The following is a 13,757-nucleotide window of genomic DNA, read 5'->3' as shown; positions in this document are numbered from 1 at the left end:
TGAACTGTCTCCCTTGCCCCTACTGTTACTTTGTATTAAAATTTATCATAACTTATGTATGATTATATCTAGAATATTTTTAGCTGTTAATTTCATTATCCCAAAGACAATACTTAATTTTCCATTAATATGTATTAACTGTCCATATTAATGGTTCTCAGCATGCTATTCCAATATATACATACAGCGTGCATTAAGCAAATGTAGCCTCCGCTTATTCTGCCCCTCATTGTCTAGTAATCCCATCAAAGATAATGTTTTGCACTAAGAATCAAAGGTAAATGTTCTTTCCATTTGTATGCTGAGTACATTTCAGTGTGACTTGGGTTAACTATGAAGATGAAGAAATGTTCATTTCAAAATCACTTTGAAGGGTTGTGGTATTTTCTGTGCTTTTAAAAATTAAAAAAATATGGTTGTAGCTATAAATTTTAAAGTTGGCAGGCATGCTGTTTCCATCAAGGAAGAAAAGTCAAGCCATATTTGAAGACAATTATGTAAGTATTTCTTAGTTCCAAAGATAGAAAATGAGGGTCGAGCATTGAAGCAAAGAGGCCCTTGGTTCATAAGAATTTTAGCAACTTGTCACACTAGCGTACCAGCTCTCAGGTTTGTGGGATGGTGAGGTATGTCGGTGCATGGAATGGTGTTTGCAATGGAGCTGATTTTTTTCCCCCTAAAAGTTTGTGGGTTTTTTGTTTGTTTGTTTTTAACAGAAAAATGATAGAATTAGATGATCAGAATTTATTTTTAGGGTACCATTCAGGACATCCCAGGGTTCTTTCTGCTGTAGAATTTGTTCTCTACTGAGTCTGAGGGGCTTCCTTTAAACCTCACAGCTGTGTGTCCAACACGGACCATAAAATATGTGCCATGTGCAATAAGCCTCAGTAAGTTCTGCTGGAGGCTGGCTTTGGTATTTCCTGGCTTCTAAAAGCTTGGTATTTCAACTATAACAATATCATTTCTCAACCTACAAGATCAGCATTTCAGATGAAAATATCAACTTTCCTCATGACTTCAGAGATTTAATTTGTCCTTGTTGAAGAAACTTCCCTAAATTATATTCTCTTAGGTAACCTACGCAGTCTTTGCTATTTGAGAAAATAAGAACAGGGCCAGCTGCTCATTAGTTCGCGTTCCTGTATTCTCCCCAGTCACACTGTTGGAACGCAAGGGCAAACGCCTTTGCTGAGTGTCCTGAGAAGTGAAAGTTCAAGTTTTCGTGCCCTCCCGCATTTGCTCTTAGACATAAATTGCCTCCCGAGTCCCTGAGATTTATGCAGTTAGTGGTTTAAGAGAAATAAGGCTCCAGACATGGTCCGTTAAAGACACATCCCCACTGTAAGCATCAGACCCCGAGGTCAGTGTACTTTCTCGTCTGCTGAGGAGATCCGAACACCTGTTTTCTCACACTTGAAACGATACAGTGAGCTTATTTCAGATCTTGTTATGTGAGCACCATGAAAATGCCGGGGTTGTGACACTCGCTGTGTCCCTTTCCTGATCCCGTGGAATGCCTCTGTTGCCATTTATCAAAGGCAGGGAGTTAAACCTTCCACTAAATACCAGAGCCAGCAGGGCAAGCAAAGCCCTTTCTTTACATTCTTCTTTTATGTTTCCCCATAACAAAATTAATTTCCAGAGTAATGATGTTCCTTGTTCTCACTTTTTACATAAGGAGTCTTCTCTCTTGTGCAGCCAAAACTTGGCTATTAGAGTACAACAGATTTTTTTTTTTGGGTGGGACTCACATGCAGGTTGAGTAATAAAGTGTTTGAATGTTTGGTCACTGACTGGGGTAGTTATCTGGTAGAACTCTTAAGTTTGGGCAACTTGGAAAGCAAGGAAAGTATCACTTTAGCATAAAGAACGCTGAGAGTGGGAAAAATAGTCTTCCCAGGGAGAGCACATCAATTGGTTATCCAGTACCAAAGGTCAGCCCTGAAAACATACATACAAGTAACACTATATGCACTAGCAGGTTGCATTTATGTATTTAGGGATATATGTGTGTGTGTTCATATGCATGTATATACACACATACACACTAGCACATATTTGTATATGACAAAAATTAATTAAAAAGATGTCATGAGTTTGCAAGGGAGCAAGGAGGGATATATAGGTGGAATTGGAGGGAAGAAAGGGAAGGGGAAGATGATGTAATTACAATATAATTTGCCCAAAATAAAATAAATAATTTAAAAAATTCAAAAAGCCATCACCTATTCCAGTGAGTTATGAACTCCAATGTTCCAAACATCATTTTAAAGATAAGTGGATTTCCAGTCTTAAACCTGATTTTTTTTAATTTAAAATTTTTATATAATTTGCGAATTTCAAATGAGTACTATGTATCATTTCCATCCCCTTCTCTCTCCTTTCCAACTTGGCCTATGTTTCCAAACTCCCTCTCAGATTCATGACCTCTTCAATTGTTTTACACACGCACGCATGCACGCACGAATGCACACACACTCTCACACACACGAATGCATACACACGCACACGCGCACACACGGCACACGCACGCACACATGCACATACACACACACACATGCACGCACGCACACACGTTCACACACACACGCACGCACACACGGCATACTCCTATTAGTACATTTAGTGTTACTCTTACGTGCATACCTTTAGGGCTGACCAGCTGGTATTGAATCACCTATTAGGGGAGATTATTCCCAGAAACAAGGATTTTCCCTCTTTCAGCAACCACTGATTAGCTTTCCATCTAGGCTGGAGTCCTATGAGTTTGCTCTCAGTCCAGTTCCTAGCATGTCAGCTGGTGCTGTCGCCCTGTAGGTCTTATCCAGGCATCCATACTGTTCGATTGCACCGGTGCAGCTTTTCTGTTGTATCTTGAAAATTCTTTTTGGTACCAGGTGCCGTAGTCCTTTGGTTATTTTCCACACCCATCCCACAATCTTGCTGAGCTGCTGCCGTTCCCCTGAGCCTTAGATATAGGGGTTGTGTTGTAGATGGATCGTTGGGTCTGGGTAGCACACATCCACTCTGTTGTTTTTAAGAACTCTGTCTTCATTCTTAAAGCTAATCTTGGGGACTAATGATCCTTGTTTTATCATCCCCCACTTCTCACACAGTCCTGTAAGGTTTTCCCACATAATATTCATCCAGAATATTAAGGTCCTACAGAAACCCTTCACCCCCTTTTGATTCAATCTGGTTGGATGGAGCCAGGCCTATACACGGTAAGTTGCACTCCTGGGCCTGTCAGAAGTGGGCTTGTTTTTTTGGGGGGTAACATGAAAGAACACTTGGATAGAGCTTTTTCACCCCACAGCAATGTGCCCAACAAGCTTGGAAATGACGGACGCACTTCAAGCCTGCTGATCAGTATAGTAGCCGCTAGCTACATGTGGCTATTGAGCAATTGAACCGTGCTGGTGAAATAGCTCATGAAAAAAAAATTTAAATTTAAATTTGTTTGCCACACCTGCCTATCAGCCACTGAATTGGACAGCGCTGTTTTACAGTACACTGAATTCAGCTACCGTATGACACCCTTCATCAGTGAGTCCTGCTTTGCTGGTGGCTTGGTGATATCCTATAGTGGTAGCTCAGGAGAAAAAGAGAAATTACATCTCTTAGTTACCCCTAAAAGAGTCCAAGGCCGGCCACTAGATTATAGAGAAGGGTATTCTGCTGCCTTTTCTCCACCCACAAGTCTATGCATTGCTAAGGTTTCTGCTATTTCCATGTTTTAGGTTTTTGTTTTTGTTTGTCTGTTTGTTTTGAAGCAGGCCAGTGCTACATGCATGCCCTGACTTTAGCTCCAGTGCCCATGCGTCTCGTGAGTTCTCCATTTCCTCATGGCACCCGAGTCCCTTTAAGTTGATCTAAGAGTCTATATGCTTTCTCCACCTCCTTCTCTTTTATGTTTCACCTTTTAACCCCTACAGTCTGGTCTCTGCCACAGCTCTCTAGTGTGGCTGTTTTTGTCCAGGACAAAATAGTTTAACAATGGATAGCTCTGAGTCTGCCATTTGACACCATTGAGTAATCCTTGTTGAAGAGATCCGGACCTTTGCTTCAGTGATCTGCCCCCTCCACACATTCTTTTCTGCTTTTTTTATTTCTACTCCAGCCTGTCTTTTTCAGCTATCTCTAGGGGTCGTTCATCTCTGCGTTATCTCTTCCCTAGACTGCTTCCTTTGTTGTTCAATGCATTATGCTCAACCAAACTTACTGGCTCCTGTGCTCAGTTACCAACTTTCTTGGCAGACTCTGAATCCAGACCTGCATTCTGGGGTCTTCTTCCTGAATTATACATGATGTTCCGCTTCCTCCTACTCGTTCTGTTTACATGTCCAAGAGAAGCCTCAACCCAGCATCCCCTGAGTGCATCTCCAGGTCGTAATCTCCACTTCTTCCCTCGTTCCCCTTCTCCGTGGATGGGAACTCACGGTTGCTCACACCGGAAGTAGGATGTCACTCTGCATGTCTTACTCTCTATCTGCCTCTCTCTCCGTCCTTGTCAAGTTGGTTTGGTTTTATCTCCATCTTTTGTTTCTGAGTTTGACCACTTGCTTCTCTCATCACTTCTTTACCAAAGTTATCCTCTTAATGGGGAAACTACAACAGTTTCCCTGCTTCCTGTCCTGGTCCTTTTCATCCTTCCTGGGATTCGCCACTGCTTTTAGGACAAAGTTTGAATTAATTAGCAAAATTTCCAAAGCCTTCTATCTCTGTCTTCTACTCATATCTTCACCTTGTTACATTGTCCTCAGCCCTCTCTAGTCTATCCAGCAACTTTATGTCCCAGCAAGTGTTAGCATTTTGTAGCCCCCAAATAAACATTAGTGTTGCTTTCCTATATGTTTCTTCAGAGCATTTAATCTCTTTTGCAGCTAAACTTTGTTTGTTTGGTTATTCATAACTATGGCATAAAAGCAACATCCCAAAAATATTCCTTGAGAAACTGGTAAAGTGGCGCAGTAGGTAAAGGTGCCTACTGCCAAGTCTTGGCAACCCAAGTTCAATCCCCAGGACCACATGATGAAAGGACAGAAATAACTCCTGCAGATTATGCTTGTAGCGCACCACACATGCATCGCTGCATGCACATGCCTCCCCAAATAAATAAATAAAACTTTAAAGATGTATTTCTTAAGAAACTACCATAAACTTTGTGATTGGTACTATCAATGGCAAATGTGGTAGAAGGTAGTAAGACACATACAGTGTCGTCTGTTATCAAAGAACATTGGAGAGGTGACAAAGAGCTGCCTCTGACACTAGCCTGCTTATTCAGCATGGACACAAACTGAAGGCTTTGGGGGCTCACGGCAAGGAGAGAGAACTGGAGCTTCTCAGAAGGCAGGATTCATGAACTGAGCTTGATTTGACTTTGAATGTCGAGGATGACTCCAGCATTTGAAGGAGCTGCCCTGGGCTGGCTGCTTCCCGCTTCCGGCCTTCAGAGTCAATAGTGCCCATTTTGGGGAAGAAATGTTTCTAAAAGCAACTCTTTGGTTGTACTATTTTCTAGCCTAGAAACACTGAATGCTATCTGTTGTCCTTTGCTGACCAAATTCACTGTAACTGGCCCAAACAGTTATTAGTCTAGAAGGATTTTAAAGTCATTTACAAATTGAGTCCATGACTCCACCGAAGTTTCCCCTGCAGCTTCCCTGAATACTCATTTCCTCACACCCTGGCTTTGCTAACACTCTTCCTATGGGATCCAGCAAATGTATGTCTTCTTATGTTAACATTTATATCTCAAGTTTTCTATAAAAATCTCAGGGTCAGAGACATAAGCACCAAAAGCTAACCCAAAACAAAAATGATCATTTCTTGTGATGCAGAAGAATATGGCGTAAGCAGTTTGATAGAGGACTTGGAACATCATCCAAGCCTATCAATCTCAATCTTTTGTAGGTTGTTGTACAGGGTTAGACTAGGACCACCTATATGTCAGATGTTTGGATTGAGATACACAACATAGGCAGAACTGCAGATGGAAAATAACAACAGAAAAGTTCTGTAATGGGAGGATCACTATAACAGAAAAACTATATTAAAAGGTAAAAACATCAAAATATTAACTAATGGCTTAAAATTATATTTCCTTGTGCAAGGTCTATTGGCTTGAAAGTGTATGTTTAACCTCCCTATCTTTGCTAACTTTGTTCGGTTTAAACTATTTGAATAAACTAAGTCATAAATTTTACTATTGAAACTAAAAAAAAAAAAATCTCAGGATAGCAGGCTGAAGTAACGCTCCTTGTCCCTGACTGTTGTGAGTATTCCCTATGTATAGGACTCAGCTGACAAATGGTCGCACACCTCCTAGGCACACTCTCCTGATACTTCCGTCTTTGTGTTAAACAGAGGAGGACAGAAGGGAAGAAGTAAGGCTCTATAGCTTTCTTTTTGTTTGAATGGCTTCTAGTGGACGCTTAATTTTTATAAAAGATTCAATTTCTTATTATTTAATTTAAAAATTATTTCTCAAGCATAAATACATTAAACTTGGTATGGTTTATGCTGTAGTAGCTGGATAAACCTTGCACAGTAACTTGTGTGTAAAGAATAATTAAGGGATTAACAACAAACATTGATAGATATAATAAAAGCTGAGGTAACTTTATCCCAAATCAGAAAATGAGACTCTTTTTTTCTTTCTAATAATCCTCTTGTTTGTTTTAATAAAGCTTATCCTTTATTTGTTGTATTTTGTGTGTATATATGTAATAAATATTGTACATAATACATAAAAACACAATATATAATTTATATAACACATATTTATATATTGTGCATAGTATTTATTACATGTGTGCATATGTGTATTACATATATATACACACATATGTTAAATATCGTACACACACATATGTTCTTCACTTGAACTAACTTTTGGCTAAAAGGACCATTTTTAAAGGTTGCTGCACTAAAATTTTTGATTTATGTCAAATTGAAATATTGTTTATGAGCATATTTTATAAAATAACTACGATGACCAGCTAAGTATCCATATCCAAGAAATCCAAGGACTCAAATTAACTTAAATTCTTCACCTTTTATCATGAACACATTCTTAAATAATTCAGTCATTAAGCTATCAAGAGTTATGATAATGGGTGTGTTTTAATTAAATAGCTTACCTTTTTATTACTTATGGAACAACTGTGTCAACCTAAGTACATAATTACCAGCCATATGTTTGAATTTATAGGGGCAGTTACTGAGGAAAAAAAAAGGTATTCATTAGGTACAAAGTGTTTATTCTAACCCTAGAGTATTTTAGATTGAGTCGTAAAATCGCTGTTTTTCCTATGTGACCATGTAAGTGGTAGTTAGTAAACAGGCACAGTTCCCTACAGAAACCCTGGTAGTGGAAATGCCCTTTGTCTAATATTGCTAATAAGCACTGAGAGGAACTTGCATCGCCAGGAGGCATGGACCTAGGAAGAGCCTAAGAAGGCTGTGTAAGTGTGTCGGTGGAAGAGTCCTTGCCCAGCATGCTGGAGGTCTTCTGCTCCATCTCTAACACTGCAGAAAACCCCAAATGGAAATCAAAACTTACCACCCAGACAGACAGAATCCTGAAGCTAAGAAACAACTCATTCAGTTCCCCTTCCTCCCCTGTCCAAGCCACCCACACCCTGACTATTCACACCTTCACACTATGCCACTGAGAAAAGGTGGTTTGATGGGATCAAGCTCCGCCCAAGGTTGGGTTCTGCTTCTTTTTCCCCAACTTATTTTAAGGGAATCTACACATAACATAAAGTCCACGGGGATTTATTAAAAAGCTTGCTTCTGGGTCTGTTGTAGGTTTAAAGTGATTATATTCATTAGAGGTTTGTTAAAGACATGTCCCCTTAAAACAAAATCATATATAGGAAGATGACCATAATCAAGGCATACTCACAGTGCAGCAGACATTTTCCTGTTTATTCCTAGAAGAGGGACAAGCCCAGGGGACCTCTGGGAAGGCGACTTTGGTGACAGAGGGAGAGACTGAAGTTCAGGGGGAACAGTATTTGAGACACCCAGTGTGCCAGGCTTGGTGGGCAGCCAGAGGGCAGTGTGGGCACATGGGTTCCTGGCCACAGACAGAATCAAGCCTTTTACATCCTTGCTTACAAAACACTGAGAACTGTAGGCTGAGATTCCTCAAAGGAATGGTTGAAAAGAAATGAAGAGAATTGGGCATTTAGCTATAAATTATAAAACTACGGGTTTTTTTCTTCAGAAAGAAACTGAAATTAGTAAATTAGTAATGAAAAACAAAAATACACACAAAATATCTCCAGTGGCCAAAAATGTAGTGTTACTGTCTGCTGCCCACCCTGCCTGGCCCAGCTGAGTGCAGTGTGGTTTTTATGAGTTTGGGTGGAGGCAAGCAGCTTAAACACATCGGGGGAGATTACAGAAAGCTGCTGTTTTTTGAACAACTGTTCTAAGTGGGGTTTTGATTTCTATCTTGTTACCTAACCATAACATCCAATCACTGAGCAGAGAGCTTCTGGCTTTAGTCTACCTTTTCTTTCTTGCAGACCATCCCACTGTCCTCTGAAACAGCTACTATAAACTTTAGATGAACTGACTGAGGGTAGGGCATCGCTAATCTTGCCAGAATACCCAAGATGAGTTGTGTTTTCTCATCACAGATCTATGGACCACCGAGCAGAAGTCTTCGCTCTTCTGAGAGCTAGCATAACATCATACTTACTAGAATAGGCTCTGGGGCTAAGTTGTTAAGAGTGATGACTGACTTTAACCTTTCCTCCCGGCTCCCTGGGAAGTGGGGAGTATAATAGCAGTGGCCTCACGGGACTCTTCATTCAATAGATACCTTCTGCTGCCAACTTTGTAAGCCCCGGAGAGATAGCCTCGCTCACAGGGTGCTTCCAGTTAGATGTGGAAGGGTGTGTGTGGATAAACAGACAGAAAACCAACTACGGCAGGCCGGACGGCGAAATGTCACAATGAGAAACAAAGGAGGCCACAGGGTGGGGGGTACCTGAAGGAAGGCATAGGTCCACATTAAAATTGTGATCAACGTAGGCCTCACTGACAAGATAAGTTGGGGCTAACACTTGAAGAGATGTTGGGAGCCTTGCAAAAGTATAGGAGAGATATCTTTTTTATATAAATTTATTCATTTATTAAAATTTTCCACTTCCTCCCCTTCTCCTATTTCCCTCCCACTCCCCTCTCCCTCTCCCTCTCCAGTCCTAAGAGAAATTGGGGTGCATCTTTAGAGCATCAGCAAGCTAGCATGAAGCCTCTTGTGGAGGGCTATGCTGAGTGCTCTGGCAAAGGCCAAGGTGACTGGATTTCACCAATGAGTAAGCTAATGAGAAGAGGATATGCGTCAAAATGGCAGAGAGGGACATAAATTGAGGAAGGCCTGGGAATCTATAGCAAGAACTTTGGCATTGGCCTTTGAGTAAAACAGTGTTGTTGGAAGTAGAGGGTACTGAGCAGAAAAATAATACCTATGTCACAGAAAGTGGTATATATACCACTAAGTATTAAGTATTAACTTGATGCCCATTCCCATTATTTTGCACACCAGGGGAAGCCTCCCCCCAATGCATCAAACCATTGTTATTAATGTAGGTTTTTCCCACAGGGAGTTAGTATAGTTTTTGTTGGTGGTTGCTAATTGCTGCAAGAAATCCCACTGGGTTGTTTTATCTTCCAGAATTAGATGGACCTGGGTTGTAGCGATGACTTCTGCCTTGAGTTTTTAAAGTATGTGATGTATTTTTGTGTCTGTTACTTGTTCACCAAAACACATCTTGCATTTCTTCAGTGCTGCTCTCCTTTGCTTTTCTCAGTGCTCAGCAGAGGAGCAGTCAGGTTCACAAGAAAAGCACAATTGGAAATCAGGTAGGAACCATGCAAGAGACCCAGTGCATGCATGCCCCAAAGCATCGGAACTAAACTGCTTGACTGACAAGTTTTTTTAAATGCAAATTAATCACACGTAGCTTTTGCTTAAGATGCAGCTTTCTGTTTTATTTTTGCTTTTCAAACTCTTTGGAGCAAACTTTGCACTTTGTTTTGGCTGTTTTTGCAGTTAACCTTACCGCCTCACCTTAAGTAACCCCCGCTATTTGCTGTGCGTTTTTGCATTAGACTCCTTGTGTCCTCTTTTGCTTGCTTCTGTTACCACCGAACTTAATTTAACATTGAATCCGAGGCAGTTCAAGGGTGAAAATATGGTGAGTTGCTGCATGGGCTTCCGGGTGCTGCTGGCTAGTTCACACGTTCGCACAGCTTGGTAACAGTGAAGAGAGCCCAGAAGGAAGGCAGAGCTGGGTTCAAACTCTGCCACGCCAAATTTCTTTTGCTTGATGATGATGCTCATTGCTAAGGCCTTCTGATCACTTGAGGTTTTTGAGTTTTGGGGCTGACCTGCTGTCTGACTAATAGCGCTCTGCAGAGACTGTATTAACTCCGGCAGTTTGCTGTTTCTTCTATGTTTTATGTGATAATGAATATTTGCATTGTTATTTCTTTTCAAGTCAAAACAATGATGATTTTTAAAAGCTTTTTTTTTAAACGCAGAGGTACAATTATTGAACAAATTGAAACCTCTGCTCTAGATGTTTTTTTCCCATTGTTTTGAAAGGAGAAGAGGTAATAACAGACTTTATCTTAAAACTTTTTTTTTCTGAACTAAAGCATATAATTCTTTGCTATTTCAGGGAACCAATCTTCCGCCTTCAAGGCAAATTGTACGAGCTAAGTTCTGTAAGCTTTACTGTTGCTTTTTTATTTAGCTTCCCAAGGGCACAGTTTGTCTTTAACTGATTAACTCAACTAGCGCTTGCTACTAATTTTTTTTAAAGAAAACTTAGGTTGTCTTGTTCATAACACCCTATCACTGAAACAAAACTCCTCTTCGGAGGGTTATCCTTCACTGCTAATAACTCGCTGTGACTGAAAGGTATGAACTAGTAAACCCTATGATGCTGTAATAATAAACCCTTAACCTGGTGGGTGCTTTGATGTTTCTCTAATTTTAACGGGCCTTAAAATCATTAAAATCATTAACGCTCTCCACTCCATCCCCTTCTTTTTCTGCTTTGTTGGTCTGAGACAATAAGCCTTTCTCTTTCCCCTGTATAATAATGTTTTCAATAAATGTACATGATGCTTCTAAAAGGTGGGTGAACACTGATTATATAACTTTAATATATTTATCTGTAAGCTTACCCAATTCCAATTATTTGTATGTTTTAAGAATAAAAATCCCAAAGCACACTTACATTGTTTTTATATGACTGCAGATTTGAATCTTTTAATACATTTTACAGAAGTATAAAGGCATGATCAAACTATTTGAGAAAGATTTAAACAGAAGCTGTGTTCTCATTTGTACCATGAAGGAAATAAGCTTGTCCTCCCAACTGCACAGGTTGGCACATGAGTCGGGTATTTGCCCCTAATATTTAGGAAAAAACAAGCTTTGAATCTAGGTATTCAACTTTAATCATGCTCATTAGTAGCCATGGGGATTTATCCAAAATGATCCCAAGCTTGCTCAGATGTGTACTGGGAAGAATATTATATATATATATATATATATATATATATATATATATATATATATGTATATATATTGTAAAATTATGTGGGGGAAGTTTGCAGGAGGATGAAACAAGAGGATTGTCACAAGTTCAAGTCCAACCTGAGCTACATAGTGAAATCCAGTCCAATGGGATACAGAATGAATCAAATAGGGAATCTCTACAGGGTGATTACAAGAGTCTGAACTATATGCGTAAGGATGCTTCCACAGCCAAGTAGAAGATACACACATACCCTAGAAAGAGAACAATCCTTGCTTCGAGAAGGCATGTGCTACTTGGAACATTTAGATGAAGATGTATGAAGTACAATTGGTCAAATAATTATAGAAGTTATAGGATGAGGAAAATGAAGTATTTGAAAAATTAGAAGTCACAATAAATTATTCCAATGCCCACAATGTCTAGATTGCGGCTTCATGTGGTGTGGGTTTACCTATAAAGGTTTCCTCCCTGGTTGGTGGTGATGTATGTCTTTAATTCCAGCATTTGGGAGGCAGAAGCAGGTGGGTCTCTGATTTTGAGGCTAATCTGGTCTCCATAGTGAGTTTCAGGACAGCCAGAGGTATACAGAGAAACCCTGACTCAAAAAAAAAAAAAGTTTACACAGGTCAGAAGCTACAGCAAGGAAATGCAGTAGTTTGATGGCACAGGTATCTACTTTATATAAGATCTGAGAGGAAGCCTGAAATTGCATTGCTCTCAATTAGAGAAGCTCTAAATGCTAAGATCATGACTGTGTTTCTGTGACTTCACTTTTGCCAAGAACATCAAATCCCACACATTATAGAGGTTTTGTAACCCAAGATAACAAAATTAGGAGCATGTTGGAAAATAGTACTTGGGGTCACTCAAGTCTTGAAATCCAGAATTATTTTATTTCTAATGCTTTAGAAAAACAGTACATATACTGTGGCATGCAAAACCCAATATTTTTGTGGGATCAGAGGGAGTACTGTGTCAACCAGCGTAACCTATTTGTGTAGTGAAACAAGTTAGTAGGCCCTGCAGGGAGGCCAAATGAAAGCAGCAAATCCACTTGTTTCAGGACAGATTTTGCTGTCAACCAAAAGAAATAATCTCAGTTTGCAACTCTTAGTTTATGACTCTCAATAACTTACTTTCCAGAATCAAATCCAGGCATTTATAACACAAGAGCATATTTTTCAGAGGACCTTTTATAGTTGTCTGCTTAGCAGAAGTACACTATCACAACTTAAAGTTGTTTTATTTATGAATCTAGGTATTTGATGTCTGCTTGGATTTGTATAAAATTAGCTTTGCCTGTGAAAAGATTCAGAGCCAGGGCCTTTAGATCCCACCCTTCCAACCGCTACTACATGTACAATAAAGCTGAAAGGTCCCACGGCGTCTCTCGAGCGGTAATGTCCCTTCTGTTATCCTCTCGGGGCTGCAGGGTATGGGGTAAAAACTACACAACAGAAACAACACGAAGTCCGTCCTGCCCCACTCGATTTTATTGCCTTCAAATTTTAGTCGACTTACAAATCGATGCCAACATGTAACACAAAAAATTTATAATCACACAATTTACATCAAGTTGAGTTTTGTGCAATTTCAATGGAAGCTTCAGCTGTCTCTGTGCTCATCAGATGTGTATTTAAAATCTAAATATGCTAAAGCCTGTGGCAATGCTTAGAGTAGTAAGATGTACTCAGGGTCCAGTTGGGGATGTTGGTATGTAAGCAGTATATGCTCTGCTAAATTCTATAGGCTTCTGCTCACTCAAGTCTTACTGAAACATCACTTCTGCAAGAGGCTAGCCTTTTCATGTCCCATATGTCTGATTACACTCCCTCCTCAGAGTCTCACATTATCTCACTTTGTTGTTTACATTTTTCTTATGGCATTTTGTCTACTGCCATGAGGCTCAGAGTTCCATCAGAGTATTGTTGTTTCCCGAGGGCAGACACGGAAGTCACAGGAACATTTTAGAAGCATCCTGCTGCTTGTGGGATGGAGGGAGACTGTGAAGGGGAGGCAAGATGGAGAACGGAGACTAGTCAGGTGTTCTGGATAAGAAATTATAGATAGTTCTGAGTTAGTGGCAATGCTGATAAATTCAAGAATTTGATGAAACAGAAAGAACTTCAGAAGCCTGTGATGAATTGGAGGCCAGAACAAGGGCTTGAGACTCCATTG

At 40.0% G+C, this 13,757-nt stretch overlaps 1 protein-coding gene across 5 annotated transcripts in view; it reads left to right on the top strand.

Annotated features, from left to right (window-relative positions):
* The window catches only part of Dnm3 (dynamin 3), a 471,739-nt gene that overhangs the window by 194,904 nt on the left and 263,078 nt on the right, over window positions 1–13,757 (top strand). For 3 of the 5 annotated variants that reach the window (XM_075988409.1, XM_075988405.1, XM_075988407.1), the window contains exons 13-14: window positions 9,837–9,888; window positions 10,710–10,739. In XM_075988409.1, the coding sequence (XP_075844524.1) occupies window positions 9,837–9,888; window positions 10,710–10,739 (82 nt within the window). The remainder of the gene's footprint in view (window positions 1–9,836; window positions 9,889–10,709; window positions 10,740–13,757) is intronic. The other 2 variants (XM_075988406.1, XM_075988410.1) reach the window with 1 other exon arrangement.

The sequence above is a fragment of the Microtus pennsylvanicus genome, chromosome 10 (assembly GCF_037038515.1).
Source record: "Microtus pennsylvanicus isolate mMicPen1 chromosome 10, mMicPen1.hap1, whole genome shotgun sequence".
Classification (NCBI taxonomy): domain Eukaryota; kingdom Metazoa; phylum Chordata; class Mammalia; order Rodentia; family Cricetidae; genus Microtus; species Microtus pennsylvanicus.
The sequence above is the reverse complement of the archived record's forward strand: the minus strand, read 5'-3'. Positions and strand labels throughout refer to the sequence as shown.